The 25,461-nt window shown below is 41.9% G+C and overlaps 1 protein-coding gene across 6 annotated transcripts in view; it reads right to left on the bottom strand.

The window, feature by feature from the left end:
- Positions 1-25,461, bottom strand: part of CPQ (carboxypeptidase Q) — a 713,444-nt gene that overhangs the window by 131,186 nt on the left and 556,797 nt on the right. For all 6 annotated transcript variants that reach the window (XM_073632010.1, XM_073632012.1, XM_073632011.1 and 3 more), the window contains one exon: positions 19,041-19,132. In XM_073632010.1, the coding sequence (XP_073488111.1) occupies positions 19,041-19,132 (92 nt within the window). The remainder of the gene's footprint in view (positions 1-19,040; positions 19,133-25,461) is intronic.

The raw sequence follows: 25,461 nt of genomic DNA, 5'->3' as shown, positions 1-25,461 counted from the left end.
CCAGGTCACAGTGTATGTTAGCACCTTCAGCCTGGTTTTTTCAAAGACAGCCATGATGATTGCACACCTGTGGGCTGGGATTATATTCCCCTCAGGAAGAGAGCTCAGGGCTCACACTTGGGAACTGCTCCACCCTACAGGCAGGTGGCCTGGTGACTCCAGGAGTCTGAGCGTATGCCTGCAGGAGACAGATGTGGCCCGCGACCAAAATGCGTGCAGCTGAGCAAGTAAACTCCAGGAGGGAGTTTGACTAAGTAAGAATGAGTGAGCCAGGAGGCTGAAGTTTTCTGTTTTACAATGATGGTGGAACCCCCTGCAAGGGAAGACTTTCTGTGAAGTTTGTTTTGTTTAAATAAAATTGGGCTGCCACGTCCTTAAAAATACAGTCTGGACTGACCAGTGCTCCTGAAAAGGCATACACCACTTGAGCATAATCACCCCAGATCGTTACAGCAGTTTAAGGCAAAATAGCTTCTCTTCAAATTTCAGTGAATGGCTGTGTGTCCATTTAAATTCCCTTTGACTGAAAAGTTTTTTCCCTATGCTATGGTATTTGTACATCGCTATCGTATCTCCTCTCAAGCGTTTCCTCTCCAGAGAGAATAAGTTCAATGCTTGTAGTCTTTCCCCATAGCTGAGCTTCTCAAGTCCCTTTATTAGCTTTGTTGGCCTTCTCTGGACTCTCTCCAGTTCCAGCACATCTTTCTTGAGGACTGGTGCTCAGAACTGGATGGCATACTCAAGATGTGGCGGGACCAGAGTCTTGTAGAATGGGAGAATTATCGTTTTATCTCTAGAGTGAATCCCCTTTTAATGCATGCCAATATTCTGTTGCCTTTGCTTGCAGCCGTTTGGCATTGCATGCCATTTCTGAGCCTGTCATCTACTAGGACTCACAGGGCCTCTTCCATCCTACATTCCCCCAGAGGTTCTCCCTGTAGTGAGTAACTTGCATTCGTAATTTTAGCACCCAAATGCATTACTTTACATTTTTCAACATTAAACCATTTGTCATGTAGTTGCCCAAGCCATTATTTTATTTAGCCATTTATTCCATCCTCTATATCGTTTATAATAAACAGAATCTGTCCCAGGACAAATCTTTGGGGGACTCGACTTAACACACCGGACCATTCTGAGTACTCGCTATTTATCACCACCCTTTGGACCCGCCGCTGTAGCCAGTTTTCAGTCCAGGTACTCACCCCATGGTCCATACCGACAGACCTCAGTTTGTTAAGTAAACGTTTGTGGGAAACTGTACCAAATGCCTTTGTAAAATCCAGATACACCACATCCACAGGCCTTCTTTTATCTAGATGGCAGCTCACTTCTTCATAGAATGTTAATAGATTGGTCTGGCAGGAACGATTCTTCTTGAATCCATGTTGATTACTACTAATGATGTTTTCATTACTAAAATCTTGGATATAGTCCCTTATCATCTCCTCCAATAGCTTGCAGACTATTGATGTTAGGCTAACTGGCCTGTAGTTCCCAGGGATATATCTTGGCCCTTTTTTAAATATTGGTACCATAATGGCTTTTCTCCAATCAGCTGGTACCATGCCAGTCAGTAAACTGTCCAAAAAAATTAGGAACAATGGTCAAGCTATCACCTGACTGAGTTCTTTAAGGACCCTCGGGTGTAAGCCATCTGGTCCTGGTGACTTATTTATGTTAGATTTTTCAAATCTATTTCTGATACTGGTTTTGGTTAGCCATGAGCTGGCATTCTGTGATGCGTTATTAACATTACAGTCTTGGTTACTATATCCCCCTTTTCCTTTGTGAAACTGAGGAGAAGAATTCATTAAAAACCTTTGCCTTCTCTTTGTCTTTTGTAACCAAATTCCCTTCATCATCCTTTATGAGGCCAATATGATCTGGCCTCACTTTCTTACTGTTAATATATTTAAATCATTTCTTGTTTTTTTTTGTAATTACATTCTTTGTATTGTTGGAATGCTGACAATTACCCCTCAGCCTTATAGTTTTGAAGGCCTTTTGTTTTGCTTTTATATGCATCTTTACATTGGAGTTTAGCCACCCAGGATTAATTTTAGCTCTTGTAAAGTTATTTCCTATTGGAATGCACTGGCAAATACCTTTATTTAGTATGCTCTTAAAGCACTCCCATTTTTCCTTTGTGCCCTTTGTTTCTAGGATTTTATCCAATTTAATATCATCTAGCGAAGAGCACAGTTTAGGGAAGTTGGCTCTTTTGAAATTTAATTGTGCTCCTTATTTCTGTGATTTATACTGAAGCTAATTGACCTGTGGTCGCTGTTTCCCAAGTCGTCCCGTATTTCCACTTCTGCAATCAGTATTGTTTGTAATCAGTAGGTCTAGTATCTCTTGTTGGTGCATTCACCAACTGACCCATGAAATGATCCTGCAAGACATTTAGGAATTGGCGAACCTTAGACGAATAAGCGGTTCCTTCTGCCCAGTCAATATCTGGATAATTAAAATCCCCATTATTTTATTTTTTAATTTTATTTATTTCAGGTACTTATATAGCGCCGTCAATTTACGCAGCGCTTTACATATACATTGTACATTCACATCAGTCCCTACCCTCAAGGAGCTTACAATCTAAGGTCCCTAACTCACACTCATACATACTAGGGACAATTTAGACAGAATCCAATCAACTTACCAACATGTCTTTGGAGTGTGGGAGGAAACCGGAGTACCCAGAGGAAACCCACGCAGGCACAGGGAGAACATGCAAAGTCCAGGCAGGTAGTGTCATGGTTGGGATTCGAACCAGTGACCCTTCTTACTGCTAGGCGAGAGTGCTACCCACTACACCACTGTGCCTCCATTATAATGACATTTCCCAGCCTTGCCACCATTCCAAGCTGTGATAGGAGGTCCGCCTCCCCCTCAGGTTAGGGGACCTGTAGCATACGCCCACTATTACTTTCCCATTATTTTCCTCCTTTTGGAGCTCCACCCACAAGGATTCCACCTTCTCCCTAGCTCCATTGGTGATGGCGTCCCTCATGTTCACTTGCACATCATTCTTGATATACAGGGATACTCCTACCCCTTTCCTACCCTCCCTATCTCTACAATAAATGGAAAACCCCTAAATGGTTGTAAGCCAATCATGAAATGTCAAACCAAGTTTCTGAAATTCCCACAATATCAAAATTATCCTCTTACATTAGCAGCTCCAGTTCTCCCATTTTATTAGCTAGACTTCTAGCATTGGTGTACAAGTCTTGTAATTTTGTCCTGTCACATATTATGTCCTTGTTAGTTGTTATGAGGCTGCAATTTGGATTTGGCAACTTACTTATCTTGGGTTTTGGTATTCTAGTCACCCTACCACTAATGTACCCAATATTACACACTGAACCTTGCTCAATGCTGGCTATCTCTACATCTGGACCCTCCACCCCACCCCCCAACACCTAGTTTAAAAGCCCCTCTAACTTTTCAGCCAACTTCTCTCTCAACAGAGCTGCAATCTCCTCATTTAGGTACAGTCCGTCCCTGGCAGAGATCCTCTGCTAGGAGCTTGCTAATTTGTCAATGATAGATTGCAGGGAAGGGCTCTTACCATTAGTCAGGATAGGAAAATGAGATAAGCTAGTTTATGATCCTTGTTTATGGTTTATGATGTTATGTTTATTTCAGGTCTGGAGCTACGGATGCAGCTAATAGATCTATTCAGCATTTTTTTTTCATTGTAATGGTCTGCTATGACTGACATGTTGCAAAAAAATAAATTATAACAGGCAGTACAGAGGCAGAAAGGAATGGGGCTTTGCCCACTATCCCAAAAAAAGAGGAATTGTTTAAATGTTTTTGGAATATTTGATGGAATGATTAGTGAACACTTTATTTTCTATGAGTGCTATATTTTTAGTAAAGAATGATTCTGGGCTGTAGTTTGCAAAAGAGAAACTTTTTTTGGCATCATGGATATATCCTGGCCTATACATTTGGCATTTTTCTGTTCTCTATTGGTAAATATATACCGTTGAAAGCATTTTGTTATAGCTTTCTAAAAAATGCAAAAATACCTATTGATCTTGCCAGAAATATTGTCACCTGATAACTTCCTATGCAGACTATTATATTGCTCTGAGGACTACAGGACCCAGCTCATCTACAGTATGCTATGAACACTAATACAAGGGAAGTTTCTAGTTTTCCTCTGCTTTATGTTGTACTGATACTGTATGGTGATGGAGTGTTATCATACTAGGACATGAACTGTGTTACTGGAAAATACACCAGGTGAAAATATAGAAAAGAAGTCTGAACAATTAAATTTACATGTAAGGAAGGCCTCGCAAGCTTCAATATATTACAAATCTGATTTTGGGTTTTGATGCGCTAAAAACCAAGACCAGTCTAACAAGACTGCACTAGATGCATCCAATGTGACAGGGTTGTGATGATTGAAGCAAACCAATTCTAGTAGGTGCCTCTCAAAGTGCATAAAATCAGGACAATTTAAAGATAAGAAATGCTGGAAGAATTCCACACCACCTGGCTTTTTTATCCCAGCAGATAAAATCATAGGCACCACACATAACAACCAAACTGTATTCTGAACCTGCTGAAAATAATACTTTCAAAAGCCATGTCATGCACTAAATCGACCATTTTGGATTGTGCCCTTCTGGTTCTTGCTAGCTGTCATGTGTCACATAAACAATCTGTAAGCTACAGAAAAAATGAATTTCCATCTTAATTCTTGCTTACATCTATTTCTTAGAAACAACTGGCTTCTATAGCCGAGGGACATTAGGGCCATGACACCACCCAAAATGTCCAGCCAACAACATTCCTGCATAAGAAATAAATCCATTGCAGCTTTATTCTGCTTCCATGACATTACAAAGTTCTAAGCTTATTTGGTTGGTTGCTAGGCTGAGAAAAATTAATCAGACAATACAAAGTCACACAGAAAAACTTTATGTAGAGTGACCATCGTCCAAGTCGGAGTGACCATTGCCTGAGAAATTAATTCTATAGAGATCTGACGATCATTCAGAATTACATACAGTGCAATTAGATGAAATGAAAAAAAGGTTACCTTGCATAGATCTACTTAAAAAAGTCATATAAATGCCTGGACAAAGTGCACCAGAGTCTAAAAGGGCCACATAGGAGTCTTGATGGTCAAGACAAAGGAGGCCTTCACTGCTGATCTTCAAAACCTCTCTGTGAGATGCCTAAAGTGGTCCTAGTGGCATAGGTAATAATAATAATAAAACTATAAAAACCGGTAGAAGAAGTTGAATACTTACCTTTTTACTATAGGCAGCGAGCTGTCTTAGCTGTTGTGAAGAACTATGAGCACCACTGCTATCTGATGCTTTAAATTGTATAGTGTGTCTCCCCCTTGGTGCTATTGATCCTCCCATTGACTTCTATGACCCCTAGGGCCATATATTAGTATGTACAATGACTGACCTTGTAAGTACAATGTAACACATCCCAATTATATGTACAAAAAATAGTCTTATTACATGCTCTGGCTTTTCAGGTGCGGAGCAGATCTAAAACAAGAAACGCATTGATCTCATCTGGACCTCACCATTGTAATCAACATGCAAGACCAAACTGACATATATTTTTTGCATATATGTAATATGTTGAGTGAGGAAAATTTGTGTATTTTTTGTGAGCAGGTGAAATACAAGAGACTACAATTTATAAGGCAATCTAGGGAAAGACATTTTGTTTAGTACAAAAAAAAGTATTTTACCAAGAGATAAATTATAAGATTAATTATAATATTTATAAACAAGTAATGAAATGTGCACGTTTTGGATTTCCTCAGCATCTGAAAAGTCCAGTGGGAAGACCCACAAGCTGGAAGTGAGGCTCGCTTACCGCAATTCACAGGAAATGCTGATGCATGGCAAAAATTGGGATTTGTAAACATGCATCCTTAATGTCTATCAGTGCTAAAAAGATTCCCCTTATTGCAGCGAAGCAGTCACAGAACGAGCCATTCAAAACTTTTGGACCCACAAGGAGGTGTTGAGAACCTTCAAATCTAGGATGGGGTGAACACAGTGCTATTGGGCTTCAGTGCCACAAACAGGTTTGAATGAAAATCCTGGAACCATTCCTTGGAGGGAACTGGAACAATCACTCCCACAGAGTGGAGTTGTGGTAAGGCCTATTGGAAAGGCAGGATGGATAGAGGGCAAAATAAAGGGAAGTGGCCAAAAACAAAAAACAAAAGATGCTCCTCCAATCCTTTTTGTAAGAAGGACTTTGCACAAGAATTGGTTGACTTGGACATCTAGAACATGCAATAGAACCAGGTGGAGAATTTGCCTATTGGAGCAGAGTTCTGGAAGGGACAGAAGGGAGTCTTCTGGAATCTGGAAGCAACAGACTTTGCCATGGGCAACTTAGCTTTCTTTTTACTGGGTAAAGTGCCCCTGACTGCCATAATAAAGGTGTTTAGTGACTCACCAAAGAGACACACTCTGTCAAATGGAATCCTTTCTAAACATTTCTTACAAACTGTCGATGAAGGACAATTCTGCAGCCAGAGGCTCCTGCACAACCATATGGACATGAGTGCCAGGCAATAATTTTAGTGTAGAGAGTCTGCCAAACCATGTAGGCAGTAAGGCTACTTTCACGTGGAGCATTAGGGGCGTCGGCGGTAAAGCGCTGCTATTTTTAGCGGCGATTTACCGCAGTTTTTGCAGAGATTTTCGGCAGCTAGCGGGGCACTTTTAACCCTCGCTAGTGTCCGAAAAAGGGTTAAAACCGCCCCCAAAGTGCCGCTGCAGTGGCACCATGTGGTGGTTCGGAGGCGCTGCCTATTGATTTCAATGGGCAGGGGCGCATTAGGAGCGGTGTATACACCGCTACAAAGATGCAACTTGCAGGACTTTTTTTGGCATCCTGCCAGCGCACCGCTTCAGTGTGAAAGCACTCAGGCTTTCACACTAGTGTGAGAGGAGAGGCTCGTTACAGACGCTATTTTTAGCGCTATAGCGCCTTAGTGTGAAAGCAGCCTAATGTAAGGCTACTGGGAGGAGTTCCAATTTGTACTGTGGGATCTGTCAGGATTGATCCAGGGTTTTGTGCCATGTGATTGGTCAAGACTTCAAGAGTTTGGCAAACAGCCATAGATGCATGTATGAGTTTATGAACTTCATAAAGATATCACGGACATTGGCACTTTGTTTTGGGTGTTTTGTGCACTTTGATATTTATTGTGAATTAGATTAAGGTTGCGCTACAAGAGAGTACAATAATTCCTCTTATTCTTTTTTAATATTTTGTTTTGAATAGTGATTGTACACTGATAATAATTTTCCAAAACGCAGGGTATTGGGAGGTTGTAATTTCATCTATAGGCTAGTTTAGAGTATAGCCTCATATAAAAAACATAATTAGTCATAACAACGTACCATCATCCAGGTTAGTATAGAGAAACAAGGGAGGGTGGGGGCAAGGGGATAGTTGCTGAAGCTAACCCTGTAGTACTCCCGCCCAATGAATTAATGGACTATCTCGGTACTGATACAATAATAATATGCATTATTGAATAAAAAGGATTTATTACATATAAAAGGCATACAGTTTACATTTGATATTGAAAACACAGATACTCAGGGTGCGCCCAAGGGGTATAGGTAGACTGATATGGATCTCTACTAGTTTCGCGGTTTATACCGCTTCCTCAGGAGAATCAATCTATGAGACAAATAATACAGCGAAATAAACAGTGAAATAAACACAAAAAGATAACAACAATAATAATACAGCATATGGAGCATAAGTAGAAAAAGTAGCTTACCCAATGAATAAATGTTCATGTGCGGAAACAGGCCGCCCAATAGGGTTCCCCCAGCGGCGGACGAGGGGGATTGTGCATGATCTCTAAATGGAAGGCAAGGTATTGGTGGAAAGTCTAATGCGTAGGCTAGTTGAAAGCTAGGGGGGAGATAAGGCACAAGAGGGGGGAGAGGGGGGGGTAGAAGATAGGCGGGAAAAAGGGGGGGGGACAGATATGAGGGGGATGGAGAAAAGGGGCGGAGAAAAAGGAAAGGAGGGGAGGGGGACTGGGGAGGAGGGAAGAAAATAGGAAGGGAATGAGGGGGGAAAGGAAAAGAAGAAGAAGAAGAGAAAAGAATCTACTTTTCCTTTCCCCCCTCTTTTCCTTCCTATTTTCTTCCCTGCTCCCCTCTCCCCCTCCCCCCTTTCCTTTTTCTCCCCCCCTTTTCTCCATCCCCCCTCATATCTGTTCCCCCCCCCTTTTTCTGGTCTATCTTCTACTCCCCCCCCCCCTGCCCTCTTGTGCCTCATCTCCCCCCTATCTTTCAACTAGCCTACGCATTAGACTTTCCACAAATACCTTGCCTTCCATTTAGAGATCATGCACAATCCCCCTCATCCGCTGCTGCTATTGGGTGGCCTTTTTCTGCACATGACCATTTATTCATTGGGTAAGCTACTTTTTCTACTTATGCTCCATACGCTGTATTATTATTGTTGCTATCTTATTATGTTTATTTCACTGTTTATTTCGCTGTATTATTTGTCTCATAGATTGATTCTCCTGAGGAAGTGGTATAAACCATGAAACTAGTAGAGATCCATATCAATCTATAACCTGCATCTACCTATACCCCTTGGGCGCACCCTGAGTATCTGTGTTTTCAATATCAAATGTAAACTGTATGCCTTTTATATGTAATAAATCTTTTTTATTCAATAATGCATATTATTATTGTATCAGTACCGAGATAGTCCATTAATTCATTGGGCGGGAGTACTACAGGGTTAGCTTCAACAACTATTCCCTTGCCCCCACCCTCCCTTGTTTCTTCATCTATAGGCTGATGTCCTTGTTGTCCCCCCTCAAGGAAGGCCTGACCATCTTGCGTTGACAAAAGTGTTCATCATATCCAAACCACGCAACCCCACCATAGACATTATGGCCTTCGTTGATGGAATCTAGGTAAAGAAAAAGGGTAGAAAAATTCTCAGGGGCCTTTTCCCCAATGACACTTGCAAGGATTTCAAATGCCTATAGATAATTTGAGAATGTACAGGGAACTAGTCCAGTACGGCACTTTTCTTCTTTCTCCTTCTTACTCTCATCTGGCTTAACCAAGTCCAAGTTAAATTTGTGCAACCGCAACAAAGAAAAAATCTCCTTATTTCCAAATCCCTACTCACCACAGGTTTTAGGTTTGCTCCTAAGGGACCCTCAAAGCACACATACACCTCACATTTTGTCAAATAAGCTAAACACACCCCATCAATACTGGCGACCGCTTTTTCTCCTTTTTTTGTTTCTGAGTATGTGCCTGGCCATACTTATTACAGAAGTCTCACCTCAGTCTGCTTGGAAGAGAAGAATTCCTGATGCCTCGGTGGGTGCAATATTGACCACAGCAGGAACCATGCCAACTTGGCCACTACCACCAGCTGCAGGAGCTTGAACCGCTGACCATGCCAATACCAGTAAAAAAAGAGCCTGAGATTCCATGGACCCAGCCAACTCCCCTGTAAGTACTGAGCCTGGGAACTGTCCCCCATACCCCCAGAGCATCCTTGAACAGAGACAGAAGGAGAGCATGAAAAAGAACACTAATCTCATTTGACTGCTGTTGTCCCTCTGGATGCCCAGCCTCTTCTTCTGGATTCCTGTACCGCCTGGTCCAGTTCCCCTCCTTCAGAGTTGCTGAGCTCCTCCTCAGACTGGCTCTCATCTTCATGAGGTGCTCATACTTTGGTGGATTCAGTTACCTGTTGCTGATTCCGGCTCCAGAGCCCAGTGGCCACGTGCTGATAATGTCATTAGCAGCCACAACACGGGAGCTCCAGGCACTCTCTCCTACTCCCCTGCCAGACACACTGAGGGGCGGGGAAATCCTCACCAGCCGGTGAGTGCCTCCCCTGCAATGACTGGGCACTAGGGATAGCTTCTGATTTCTTCTCCTGAAGCAAGGGGTCCTGGCCGCACCAGGGACTGGCCAGCACCCAAGTAAATTCTCCTACTCCGGACCACACAAACCACAGGCAGAGAGCCCACAGAGCCAGCCGCATAGTCCATGCTGACAGATGAGAGGGCGTGGGAGCTGGTGGCAGATGATTGGCTACCAATTGAGGTCCATCAGGTAAGGGGATTCCTCCCAACTATCACACCAGGGGAAGCAAGCACACTCTAGGCTGGTGGGGTCAGAGGGCCCCTGGAGGGGCTCCCAGATTGGCGCCAAACCCTTGGAGTGGCCTCCCGACTGAAGCACTCAGGAGGCTTGAACCTACTAGCACATGGACTACCAGGAGGGGCCTAGAGGATACCTCCCTGGGATCCTGTAGCAGATCAGAAAGTCTTTACTGTAGCCACCCAAAGCCATTAGCCACAGTTCTAAGCTGGGATAGCATGCCTTTCGAACCACCCATGGCTGTTATTCTCCACAGGTCTGTATCTGTCACATACAAACCTGTCTAATGTTGGAAAAAGCACTAACTGATTTCTTACAAGATTTGCCTCCTCTCCACATACAACAGGCCACCCCCCCAAGTCCCCAACTCTATAATCTGGCGAATGACATTCAATATTCCTAAAAAACACCCCAATAAAGCCCTGGTACAACCCTACCTCTTCTGCACGTTCCCAGTCATGCTGGCTTTTCTCTTAGTTTCACTCAGATGCGGGTCATATACAGTGCCTTGAAAAAGTACTCACACTCCTTGAAATTTTCCAAATTTTGTCATGTTACAACCAAAATGTAAATGTATTTTATTAGGATTTTTTGTGATAGACCAACACAAAGTGGCACATAATTGTGAAGTGGAAGGAAAATAATAAATGTTTTTCAACATTTTTTACAAATAAATATCTGGAAAGTGTGGCGTGCATTTGTATTCAGCCCTCCTGAGTCAATATGTTGTAGAACCACCTTTTGCTGCAATTAAAGCTGCAAGTCTTTTTGGATTTGTCTCTACCAGCTTTGCACATCTAGAAAGTGACATTTTTTGCCCATTCTTCTTTGCAAAATTGCTCAAGCTCTGTCAGACTGGATGGAGAGCGTCTGAACAGCGATTTTCAAGTCTTGCCACAGATTCTCAATTGGATTTAGGTCTGAAATTTGGACCATTCTAACACATCATATGATTTGATCTAAACCATTCCAATGTAGCTCTGGCTGTATGTTTAGGGTTGTTGTGCTGCTGGAAGGTGAACCCCTGCCCCAGTCTCAAGTCATTTGCAAACTCTAATAGGTTTTCTTCTAAGATCGCCCTGTATTTGGCTCCATCTATCTTTCCCATCAACTCTGACCAGCTTCCCTGTCCCTGCTGAAGAAAAGCATTCCCACATTATGCTGCCACCACCATGTTACATGGTGGGAATGGTGTGTTCAGGGTGATGTGCTGTGTTAGTTTTCCACCACACATAGTGTTCTACTTTTAGACCAACAATTTCAATGTTGGTCTCATCTCACCAGAGCACCTTCTTCCACATGTTTGCTGTGTCCCCCACATGGCTTCTCGCAAACTGCAAACAAGACTTCTTTTGGCTTTCTTTCAACAATGGCTCTCTTCTTGCCACTTTTCCATAAAGGCCATATTTGTGGAGTGCACGACTAATAGTTGTCCTATTGACAGATTCTCCCACCTGAGCTGTGGATCTCTGCAGCTCCTCCAGAGTTACCAGGGGCCTCTTGGCTGCTTCTCTGATTATTGCTCTCCTTGCCCGGCCTGTCAGTTTATATGGACAGCCATGTCTTGGTAGGTTTGCAGTTGTGCCATATGCTTTTTATTTTTGGATGATGAATTGAAAAGCCCTCATTGAGATGTTCAAAGCTTGGGATAATTTTTTAGAACCTAACCCTCCTTTAAACTTCTCCACAACTTTATCCCTGACCTGTCTGGTGTGTTCCTTGGCCTTCATAATGTTGTTTGTTCACTAAGGTTCTCTAACAAACCTCTGAAGGCTTCACAGAAGAGCTGTATTTATACTGAGATCAAATTACACACAGGTGGACTCTATTTACTAATTAGGTAAATTCTAAAGGCAATTAGTTCCACTAGACTTTAGTTAGGGGTATCAGAGTAAAAGGGGTTGAATACAAATGCTTGCCACACTTTTCAGGTATTTATTTGTAAAAAATTTAGAAAACCATTTATAATTTTCCTTCCACTTCACAATTATGTGCCACTTTATGTTGGTCTATCACAATAAAATACATTAACGTTTTTGGTTGCAACATGAAAAAATGTGGAAAATTTCAAAGGCTATGAGTACTTTTTCAAGGCACTGTACTTTGTGTCTTTACGGATGACACATTGTATAATCAGCTTTACAGCTATTTTCTCTGAACTTGCATATAAAATATTTTCCTTTGTGTCCACGAGTCATTAAGTGATCATACACATAAAAAGATATTTTCAAGAAGTAATTAAATTTCTTTCTTACATTAATACGACTTTTCATATATCTGTAGCAGTTCTTAGGATGAGTGTGCTTGTCGGAAAAATGTATTAAGCTGTAGTTAGTATAACTTGTAACATGAATTATATAACATTGACAGACTTCAATTATTGAATACATTCAATTAGCAGTATTTTTTTATTTAAACCCCATGTGTGCCATACAAATATGAAATAGAATAAAAGTCATTCAGATCATAAAGCAGAGTAAGGGGAAAACAATGAAATAGCTATGGGCTGTTACAGCGGTGACCATTAGTCAACATTAATTACATTAGTTTGATATGTCAGTTCTGTAGGCTAAACTAAATACATACTGAAGACTGCACTAAATGGGTTGTGCATTGTAAAAAAGGATAAGATTGTGATGTATTTTTATAAATAGTTCTATTGTTTTGTCCTAAGTCACAGAGGTGACCAACTACATAGCAAATCTCTGATCTAACTGAAAAAATGAAATTGAACTTATATTTTTCCTCCCATGGTTTCTACTTTCCACCCTCATCAACATGAAATTTCCTTAATAAAACATTTCCGTTTTCATTACATACCTTTTATCAGAGCCAGTGATGTCATCACTGGATCTCTGTGCTTCTCATGCAATGCAGGCGGATCATGGCTGGTAAAAGGAGCTGGAAGGGTTCTGTACATAGCTTCCAATAAACATCACAGCACCCTGTCTCTGTATTCCTTTCAATAGCCCACATCCCTGATGAAAGCAGTTGGAATAGTTATACAAACATCAAAATGGCTTGATAGATGGGTGTCAGTCTGGAGGAGTGGGCATCCTAGGCAGACTGTATTTGCATGCAGAATGCCCTAGCTAATGCCCACATGTGAAGGCCAAGGACAATGCTAAAAGTCTGGAAGCAGCCAATACACTGCCTCCAAAGTCAGATGGATCTGTGAGGATCCTCCTGACTGTCAGTAATCGGAAGGTGTCCATGTTACCAATCATCAACATACACACCTGAGGAAGGACCCCATCACTCTGCAGTCCAGAAGAGCAAAGACTCGGGACAAGGTGTGTCACCGCAGTTGTAGATGAGTACTTGAAGGTCATATTTATTTTTCAAGGAGACACAATAATAGTTGCCACATTACCAACAAATACTTTATTTGTATTGGGAAAGCAGTTTCTTGGTAGTATAGAACCCAGCAGTGTTAATTTCATTGAAAATAATTTTGTTATAGTTTTCGTCAGCTTCAGGTTTTCAGTGACAAAAACTAGATGAAAATAAAATTCAGATGACTAAAATTAAAATGGTATTTTAGTCAAAAGACTGACTAAAACTAAATGTAAACTTGATGTCAAAATTAACCACTTCAGCTCCAGAAGGTTTACCCCCCCTTCATGACCAGGCTGTTTTCTGCGATATGGCACGGAACTGACAATTGCGCGGATGTGCGACGATGTACCCAAACAAAATGTTTGATTTTTTTTTTCCCACAAATAGAGCTTTCTTTTGGTGGTATATGATCTCCTCTGCGGTTTTTATTTTTTGCGGTATAAACACAAAAAAGACAGACAATTAAAAAAAATTTAAAAAATATTTTTTAATTTTGCTAAAAAACATACCCAATAAAATTTAAAAAAAAAAATCAAATTTCTTCATCAATTTAGCTCAATATATCTGCTACATATTTTGGGGGAAAAAAAATCCCAATAAGCGTATATTGATTGGTTTGCGCAAAGGTTATAGCGTCTACAAACTATGGGATAATTTCTTAATTTCTTTACTAGTAATGGCGGCGGTCAGTGACTTATAGTGGAGACGGCAATATTGCGGCGGACGAATCGGATACCTGACACTTTTTGGGTTCCAGTGACACTAACACAGTGATCAGTGCTAAAAAATATGCACTGCCACTGTACTAATGATACTGGCAGGGAAGCATCGGGGGCGATCAAAGGGTTAAATGTGTTCCTAGGGAGTGCTTGCTAACTGCGCGGGGGGGGGAGGTGCTTTGACTGGGGGAAGGTAAATATCCATGTCCCTGCTCAGCAGAAACACAGGATCAGTACATTCCCCTCTAACAGAATGGGGGTTTGCTTTGTTTACATAGGCAGACTGCCATTTTGCTTGTTTCCCAAATGATTGGCGGGTCCCGGCAGACGCGGTGTCCAATCACAGCAGGAGTGGGTCGCCAGTGTTGCACGCCCCAGACCCGGAAGTGTCAGATCATGTGATCAGGCACAGAGGGACTGCCCTGCCACAGTATATGTGCGCGGGGCGGTCTGCATGTGGTTAAGACTGGTCAAGAAGCAATTTCTTGTTTGTTTACAAAACCTATTTTATTTATAAAGATGTTACTTGACACTTGTTTTCAAGTTTTTTTACATTCAGGTAATATGTGCAACGGCATTATAGCCAATAGAGTTTACAGTTTTTTGTCTTTTTATAGTTTAACCACTTAAAGATCAGTCCTCTTTTTTAGACTCAGTGTTTACAAGTTAAAAACAAGTTTTTTTTGCTAGAAAATTACTTAGAACCCCCAAACATTATACATTTTTTTTCTAACACCCTACAGAATAAAATGGTGGTCATTTCAATACTTTTTGTCACACCATGTTTGTGCAGCGGTCTTACAAGCGCACTTTTTTGGAAAAAATTCACTTTTTTTAATTAAAAAATAAGACAGCAGTAAAGCCAGCCCATTTTTTTTCTATATTGTGAAAGATAATGTTACGCCGAGTAAATTGATACCCAACATGTCACACTTCAAAATTGCGCCGCTCGTGGAATGGCGTCAAACTTTTATCCTTAAAAATCTCCATAGGCGATGTTTAAAAAATTCTACAGGTGGCATGTTTTGAGTTACAGAGGAGATCTAGTGCTAGAATTATTGCTCTCGCTCTAACAATCGCGGCGATACCTCACATGTGTGGTTTGACCACTGTTTTCATATGCGGGCAATACTCACATATGCGTTCGCTTCTGCGCGCGAGCTCGTTGGGACGGGGCGCTTTAAAAAAAAATGTTTTTCTTATTTATTTTACTTGATTTTATTTATTTTTTCACTGTTTTAAAAAAAAATTGGGTCACTTTTATTCCTATTACACGGAATGTAAACATCCCTTGTAATAGAAAAAAAAAGCATCACAGGTCCTCTTAAATATGAGATCTGGGGTCAAAAAGACCTCATAAATGCAATAAAAAAAATAATAATAATTTTGTCATTTGAAAAAATGACAACAGAAAAATGTGCCTTTAAGACGTGTGGGTGGAAGTGACGTTTTGACGTCGCTTCCACCCTGCTATAGTATGGAGACGGGTGGGGGCCATCTTCCCCTCACTCGTCTCCATACACAGCCATGGACAGGTCCCGATCGCCTCCGCCACTGCCGACGGCTCTGGTAAGCGGCGGAGGGCACGGGAGAGCGGTGGAAGGGGAGGTGGCACCTCTCCCGCCGCCGATAGCGGTGATCTTGCGGCGAATCCGCCGCAGGGACCACCATTATCGTGAGCAGAACCAACGGCTCTAAAGATGGATACCTTGGTTGTTGCCGACGCATATGTACAGGAGCCGGTCGGTAAGTAGTTGCACTTCTATTTGTCAAAAAGTAAATATTTTTGTTTGTTTATGATACTAAAGATTTTAGTCAACTTAAATTTACTGGAGATTTTAGTCGACTAAAATATGACGAAAATTAAAACAATTCAGATGACTAAAATACAACTACAACTAAGATGGCATTTTAGGCAAAATTTGACGTCAAAATTAACACTGGTACCCAGGACCCTATCATACGTGTTTGTTCTTGCAATCCAGCACAATTCATTCAAGTGCGAAGAAAGGAAATCTCCTGTTTCATAATTTCTTACTGAGAGATAACATGCTGCAGAGCATTGGTCACTAAATGTAAGCACTTAAATAGAAGCAATTGTTGTAAAATAATGTTATTTTATGAAGATGTTGTAGTGACAACGTATTGCTTAGCGAAGTTCTTTTTTACAAGATAGCTTTAATTACAGTTAAAACAGAACTGTAGGCAGGTAAAACAGAAACACAATATACTATTTAACTTATTCATTAAAAATCCTTAGATTTATTTAAAAAAAAATAGCTAAAACTGTCTTTATAATACCCTCCTCAAACCTCTGTACTGCAGAACAGGAGAGAGAGCCATGGAAATGTAAGTCGATTAGCCATTAGCGATTAGTCATTCTACTGCATTGCAGAGAGCATTTAATCTAATATAGTGAACTTGCTGATAGGGGGAGAGAGCAAAGACCTCAGTGTGGTGCAGGTTCTTGGTCAAGAGGTACAGTATTGCTTTAATGTGACTGGTCATGAGACAAGTAATCTGTGTCAGAGAATAGTTCCTCTATACGTGATCTGGGTCTCAGACTCAGATAGCACTAAAAACAAGGATTCAGCATGGCAGTCAGGGAAGTATATCTTGGTCATGATCATCAGACCACAGGACATGGTTCCAGTAATCCATGTCCTTAGTCTGCTTGTCTTCAGCAAACGGTTTGCGGGCTTTCTTGTGCATCATCTTTGGCAGAGGCTTCCTTCTGGGACAACATCCATGCAGACCAATTTGATGCAGCATGCGGCGTATGGTCTGAGCACTAACAGGCTGACCCTCCACCCCTTCAACCTCTGCAGCAATGCTGGCAGCACTCATACATCTATTTCCCCAAGACAACCTCTGGATAGGACGATGAGCATGTGCACTCAACTTCTTTGGTCGACCATGGCAAGGCAATGCCATGGTCGACATGGCAATGCCTATTCCCCCAAGCCATTTGTTTGTCAATCTCTAGCCTGTTAGCCTAGAAAATGGCCATTACTGCTTTTCAACGTTCGGCTACCATTGACTACATTCAGATTTCAGATTTGGCACTCAAACTTGTTCTGCATGGTTTGTCTGTGGAGGTGGCCATCTTGTTAGAAAAAGGCTTTGCTTCCTCGTGTTAGAGCTGCCCCCCTAATGACTGATGATCTAAGGACTGTTGAGGTGCAGCTTCTTTTCTAGCAACAAACAGTGAGCATCACAGTGGTGACAACACCAAATCTTGTGATAGCAGTCAGAAGCAGCAGTGTCTACTATTATTATAATATAATATTATTATTATTTGCCTATTATTTTATACAAAACATCTACAACTATGAGGTTGTAGGCACACAAGTGCCTAAGCACAGTCACATGTATGATATGCACTGTTTTCAGGAGGAATTGAAGAAAAGAGTTACATCGGTTTCAATATGTTCAAATTTCTGCAGCCAGAATTCGGAATAGGTCATATTACCCCTATCCTGGAGTCCTTGCACTTGCTATCCATCAAGTTTTGCATAAACTTTAAGATTGTTATTATTATTCAAGATTTATATAGCGCCAACAGTTTGCGCGGCTCTTAACAAATTGAAGGCAGACATTACAGTTACATTACAATTTGCTACAAGAGGAATCAAAGGGCCCTGCTCTCTAGAGCTTACAATCTAGGATCCTCTGGCTCACCTATAAGGCTCTTAATGGCTTGGAACCCCATTATCTCTGAAATTTTATCAACTTACTCTTCCCCTAGTAACCTCCGCTCCTCAAATTCTAGTTTACTGTGTGCCCCCCCTACTCACCTACACTCAGTGTGGGACAGGGCCTTCTCTTGCTATGCTCCAAAACGCTGGAATTCACTTTCTAAGAACTTCAGAGAGTCATCTTCTCTAAACCTATTCAAGTCAAATCTAAAAATGTTTTTCTTTAGACAAACTTTCATTGAATTGTCCCATTTTCCTTTATGTTATGTTATCCTGTGTACTTCTTGTGTTTTCTTTTTAAAGCGTTTTGAGAAGCCACCTTTAAATTCGCTATATAAAATAAAGTTTTTTTATTATTATTATTATTTTTCAGGTTATTGCTCAAGCACAGTTAACATTCTATATGTCCCCTATGAGACAGCACATCTTTACTTCCTGAGCTCAGATCCCCTTTAAAGTGAAGTTCCACCCACTTTTACAACTCTTCAGCATCCCTCACTAAACTGTGCACTGTAAACGAATTGGATATTTTACATTTTTTTTTCTCAGCACTTACTGTATATCTGCTGTATTCATTTTTCACTTCCTCCTCCCCGGCCGTGGCCCATCGCATCATTTGCTGTTTGCAATGCCTTCTGGGAAGGGGCAGCAACTTCCTCTGACACTGCCGTTGCTATGGAAACCTGACCTGAAACCTATTACACTGCTTGTGCTGCACTGAGCATGTGCGAGATCTGCAAGGATGAGATCCAGGAAGAAATACAGTCTGGCTTCAGATGCCCACACTTAAAATGGCCACGGCCTGCTGTAAGTTTATAAAATAACAAACTACTGCTATAAACTAACAAAACAGACCTTGGTTTACAGACTAACTTTACTAGAATACATTAAGCTTGTGTATTATAGGGGTATTTTTATTTAAAAAGTATAATTTCGGCCAGAACACCATTTTAAGCTACATTACCCACTCATTTGCAACATTCTGAGCAAGTGGCGCTAATAAAGGTGAGACCACAATAAAAATGGGTGTATTGTGAAGCATAATGAACAGCTGAATGTGGAACTTATCTGCCTGAACATGGAACTACACATCAATTATTTCTTACTTTGTGTCTTTCAAAATACTGACGGGCACCGACACCTCCTTGTTCTTCCCCAGTCCACATCACTAGACGGATTGTTCTTTTGGGACGAAGACCTGAGAAATAAAGCACATAACAGATTTCAGGACTTGAGTCAGTTGGCAACAATAGTTTTCTCAAATAATAAAAATTTGATTATGCATACTGCTGTCTACATTTTCAAGAAAATCTAATTGCTTAAAGCAGAACTCTATCCAAAAGGGGAGGTTTGTGAAAAAATATATTCTAAATATATATGTTCGCGCTATAAGTGAAAATTTGTGAAAAGATTCTTTACAAAATATCTGCTTCACTTGACAAATCAAATATATATATATATATATAGATATATCTCTCTCTATAGATATATATCTATATCTATAGATATAGATATATATCTATAGCTATATCTATCTATCTATCTATCGATCTATATATCTATATATATATTTATATATATATATATATATATATATACCGTATTTATTGGCGTATAACACGCACTTTTTTCCCCTGAAAATCAGGGGAAAATCGTGGGTGCGTGTTATACGCCGATCCGCCGCCGATTGTGAGCTCTTCGGCCACTCTCAGCGGCTTTTGGCTCTTCTCGGCGGCTTTGAAAATGGCGCAGCCGTTCTCGGCCGCTTTCGGCCATTCTCGGCGGCTCTCGCCCGCCTTCGGCCATTCTGAGCGGCTCTCGGCCGCTTTCGGCAATTCTCGGTGGCTCTCGCCCGCTTTTGCCCATTCTCGGCGCCTCTCGCAGTCCCGCGGGAGCTGCCGAAAGCCGAGAGTGGCCGAGAATGGCCGAAAACGGCCGAGAGCCGCCGAGAATGGCCCAAAGCGGGCGAGAGCCGCCGAGAATGGCCGAAGGCGGCCGAGAACGGCGGCGCCATTTTCAAAGATGATGCAAACGACACAGGCTACAGAGGGACACTGACAAGGCTGCAATGGGGGACAAGGCTGCAATGGGGACAAGGCTGCAATGGGGCACAAGGCTGCAATGGAGGACAAGGCTGCAATGGGGGACAAGGCTGCAATGGGGGACAAGGCTGCAATGGGGGACAAGGCTGCAATGGGGGACAAGGCTGCAATGGGGGACAAGGCTGCAGTGGGGGACAAGGCTGCAATGGGGGACAACACTACAGATGGACACTGACAAGGCTGCAGATGGACACTGATGAGGCTGCATTGATGGGCATTTAAATGTAAGTTTTTTTTCCTTAAACTTTCCTCCTAAAAGTTTTTTTCCTTAAAATTCCCTCCTAAACTGTGGGTGCGTGTTATACGCCGATAAATACAGTATATATATATATATATATATATATATATATATATATATATATATATATATATATATATATATATAGATAGATAGATATCTCTCTCTCTATATATAGAGGGATATATATCTATATAGATATATCTATATAGATATAGATAGATATATATCTATATCTATAGATATAGATATATATCTATCTATATCTATAGATATAGATAGATAGATATATTACAGCGCTCACAATAATGAAAAACAATGACCTAAATAATCACATAATAACAATTCATTAATAAGTTAATGTCCATACATTGGTGAACAATGTGCTCCAATCCATAAAGTGCAAAGTGCTCCAAAATTCGAGGTGCGCAACACCCCCTCCTATGTCCCCATTAACCGGATGGAATGGACCCTTAGCTTTTCAGTCTAGGGGTCGTTTCAGGCTTAAAATAGTGGCCAGGGATGGCAGATTTACATTTATTCACAAAGCAGATCTCCTATGCTCATAATAATCATCCATGGATAATAGTACCCGAAATTAGATAAAAAGGAGGGAACTATAGCGAAGTACTGTTTGGCGATATCTTTATTGCGCAAATAAAATGATTACTTACAAAATGCAGAGTAAAAACAGGCATATATTAGCAAGAGATTTCAACAGGAAACGCCGCTGTTGGCGTTCGTTCCACCGACAACCGGAAGTGACGTCTATTGAACTAGAAACCGGAAACTGCGTCAACGTGTTTCGCCCTCCCACAGGGCGTCATCAAGGAAGTTTAGCTTAAGAAGCTTTGCTTAAGGCCCCCCTCCTCTTTCAAAAATGACACTTTTGAGGAAGGGGGTGGGGAGAGCAGGTACCTGATTTTGACAGGTACCTTTTCCCAAGTCCGCTCTGACCGCTTAGCTGATAGGAGCATAAGTCCCCCCCTTCCTTGCCATCCTCTGGGATATGTCACAGGTCCCAGAAGACTGCAGGACTATTCATGATGCGCAGTGCCGCTCGCGTATGTGCAGTGGGTACCCGGCTGTGAAGCCGCAAGCAGTTTAGATGTTGGTGTCGAGAACCCGGAGGCTAGTGAAGAATCAGCCTGGGTGAGATCAGAGCTGGATCGGGGGGCAGGGTGAGTGGCAGTATATTAGTATATATATCAGCAGCTACAGTTTTTGTAGCTGCTGACTTTTCATTTTTACACAGGATACTGCAGTTCCTCTTTTTTTTTTTTTTTATTTAAAGATGTGTCACAGGTACAATGAAAACACAACTTCTGAGTACAATCAATCAGTGTCAAGCTTATAAGGCACAACCAAAACTGCGTACTGTATTGAGAAAGATCGAGGCAAACATTAAATGCGATGAGAAATACAAAACAATCGTACCTACATGTATAGAACCTTTCAAGCAGGTGGTGCTGAAGGCAAGCTTGTTTGAGAGGGGATGACCCCAAATTGCCAGAAAAATCTATCACGTCGTAGAAGGAAATCTAAAACGGGGTAGATAACACATGCCTGTACACACCGTGTTTTTTTTTGTTTATTTGTTTGAAAAGAAATAGAAAGGAAGCAGATGAATAAAGAGTGAAAGAGAGAGGGAGAGGTAAGAGAAAAAAAAGGGGGGGATGTTAGAGGAAAGACAGGGAGGGTGGTGGGGGGATGGAGGGGTCACCTCCAAGGAGCAGGGATCAACAGCATCAGTCAAGCAGTAGGGATCACCGGCAATGACTCTTAATTAGGTATATTGGAGGAATTTGTCAGAGAAGTGGAAGAGGTCCCAGTAAAACCATCTGGACTTATGTTCCTCTGACTTATCCCATAAAGCGGAGGTCAGATCTTCCATTTGTTCTATGTCCTTCACTCTTGCAAGCCACTGGGCCACTGTTGGAGCGGACTGTTACTTCCACAGAGTTGGAATGCAAGCCCATGCAGCATTAAGATGTTTGAGAAGAAATTTGTGGTAACGTTTCCTTGACAATGGGTTAAGGTTAAATAGGACCACAGCTGGATTTACTTGTAAAGAAATGTCTGTTGCAGCTCCTCTTTAATATAATAAAAAATATGACACAGTCTGAACAAGGATACAAGACGTACAGCCCAGGTCCACTCTCCACATATCTATTTATAATGTATATGCTGTGTATTCTTTGTGTTTTCAAGTATTTTTACCTGTACCCACTTCCTCACCTTTCTGTGCCCTTTTGGCTTTGGTTACTATTTTTAAATTTGGGTAGTTATCACAGGTGATTTGTATTCACAATGGTCTCCTTATTCAATACTGAGGTGAATATCAATGCAGACCATCCACTGGGTAGCTTACATCATCGTCAGGAGAGGAACAGACTGCATGTAGGCAAGTTTGGAAAGACTTCCAGCTTTACATAAGATTGTCAATGAAAAAGTGTTTTTGGAATGTCCCTGGTGAGACTAAGCACTTAATTTAACTAATCATTTTTTGTAATAACTCTTCATAGTCTGTGTTTCTGGAGGAATGTCAATTGCCTACACACTTTGGGGCTGATTTACATACCTGGAGACTGCAAAATCTGGTGCAGCCATGCATGTTAGCCAATCTGTTTCTAACTTCAGCTTGTTCAATTAAGCTTTGACAATAAAACCTGGAGGCTGTTTGGTTGCTATGCAGAGCCACACCAAATTTTGCACTCTCCAGTTTTAATAAATCAACCCGTTTGTGCTTAGAGGTGGCCCAGAAAGTTGGGCAATATGCTGCTCTATATACACGCCAACACATATTGTAGGTATTTTTGTCAGTGTGTCCAGTGGAACTGATAGACTGTTCCTTAAATATCTGTTCTCCAATGCATATCTGAGACAGATCATGTATATGGTCAGATCTGTATGATTCAGCTGTAAGTCCTCTTGATCATTGAGGAATGTTTAAAAGAAATGTCACATAATAATAACATGTGTGTATTGTAGTCAGATTTTCTATCCTGCCTGAATGGTTTTGATTCTGTAAAGACTGACTAGAAAAATTAGTTAAAGTAAGCAGTCACACCGGTTATCAGCAACCTCGGCTAAAACGACATTGAAAAATTGTTCCGTGCACCTTAATGCTCCTGAAACTGGCAGATTCAGGTGATTAACAACTAATACCATAAGGTCTATAAGGTCCAGGAAGATAACTAAGGGGGTAATTTACCATAGCGCCGAAAAATGATGCTGCAGTCCCAGAAAATAGCGCCCAAATAAGGCCAAGTAAGACTTCAACTCTCAGAAACTGAGCGCTAATGCAAATGGAAAGCAGTGCTATTGCGGGCAAAAATGCCTCAGATCAGACCACTTATGGGGGAATAGTGGAAGTCAATGGGGCTAGAACCTGAAAATCCAAAGTTCTCACTGAAGGCTTATATGCAAGTTCTTTGCCATAAAAAGTGGTGAGTGTCTTAGTATGCCTGTAAAGTAGCACACTTTTCCCGTGTTTATTACTGTACCGCAGCAAAATGACATTTCTAAAGGAAAAAAGGAAAACATTTCATTTAAAATTTCTTGCAGCTGTAATGAATTGTCAATTCCCGGCAATATAGAATTAAAATCAAAGAAGGATCTTATCCCCACAACCCTTGCCGGTGGTTGTGGGAGTCTGCAGGCGGGGGGCTTATCAGAATCTGGAAGCCCCCTTTAACAAGGGGACTCCCAGATCCCAGCCCCCCCCATGTGAATGGGCATCGGGCACATTGTACCCCTACACATTCACCAAAAAAAGCAGTAAAATGTGACAAAAGACAATAGCCGGTTTTTGACAATTCCTTCTTCCCCCGGTCCGTCCTCCGGTCCGTCCTCCGATCTGTCCTCCGGTCTGTCCTCCGGTCTGTCCTCTGGTCTGTCCTCCGGTCTGTCCTCTGGTCTGTCCTCCGGTCTGTCCTCTGGTCTGTCCTCCGGTCTGTCCTCTGGTCTTTCTCCTCCACCGCTCCCGCTGAACATTCAAAAAACCAACCTCCTCCAATGCTGCGATGGAGCGGATCTCCTGATGACGTCATCCGGCGGCCACGCCCCATAGTTATATATGAAATGTGCGCTATGGAAGCGGACAGATCGGCTGGCCACAGCGTCGGAGAAAGTTAGTTTTCATAGCAGGTCGGTGGCGGGAGCGGCGGAGGAGAAAGACCGGAGCCAGAGGAAGATGGAGAAGACTGGAGGAAGAAGCGGAGGAAAATGGAGGAAGAAGTGGGGGGAAGAAGAAGCCGGAGGAAGATGGAGAAGACCACAGGAATAAGCGGGGAAAGAATAAGTCATTTTTAATAAAGGTATTGTCAAAAACTGGCTATTGCCTTTTGTCACATTTTACTCCTCCCCATGTTGAGGGCATGTGGCCTGGTACTGTTCAGGGGGGGAACTCTCTCGCCCCCCCTCTTTTCCTGCGGCCTGCCAGGTTGCATGCTCGGATAAGGGTCTGGTAAGGATTTTGGGGGGACCCCCACACCATTTTTTAAAAAAATTTTGGTGCAGGGTTCCCCTTAATATCCATAGCAGACCTGAAGGGCCTGGTATCGATTTTGGGGTGACCCCCACACAATTTTTTTTTTTTTGGATGGGGGGTTCCCCTTAATATCCATACCAGACCTGAAGGACCTGGTATGGATTTTGGGGGGGACCCCCATGCCATTGTTTTCTAAATTTTGGTGCAGGGTTCTCCTTAATATCCATAGCAGACCTGAAGGGCCTGGTATGGATTTTGGGGGGACTCCCACAAAATTTTTATATTTATATATTTTGATGCGGGGGTTCCCCTTAATATTCATACTAGACCCAAAGGGCCTGGTAATTGGGGGGAACGCCACACCATTTTTGTTAAATTTTGGCATGGGGGGTCCCCTCTGAATTTATACTAGATCCGAAGGGTCTGGTATAGACCTGGGAGGGGGCATGCAGTTTTTTTGTAAATTTTTTTTTGGCTGGCATTTTTTTGTACTTTCAGTGGGGAAGCCGCTGACAGCTGAAGATTCATTGGTTGTTAAGGACGCGGCAGCTGGCTTCCCGGCCCCCCGGTTAGCAACCACATCACAAATGCAACAGTTGCATTTCTGGTGCAGTTCCATTGAAATCACGTGAAAAAGTCCCTGACCATTTCCAAAAATGCACTAGCCGCAAAACGCATAGATGTGAACTAGTCCA

This window comes from Aquarana catesbeiana, linkage group LG05 (genome assembly GCF_042186555.1).
Source record: "Aquarana catesbeiana isolate 2022-GZ linkage group LG05, ASM4218655v1, whole genome shotgun sequence".
Lineage (NCBI taxonomy): Eukaryota > Metazoa > Chordata > Amphibia > Anura > Ranidae > Aquarana > Aquarana catesbeiana.
Note: the sequence above shows the minus strand (reverse complement) of the source record. Positions and strands in the feature narration are given on the sequence as shown.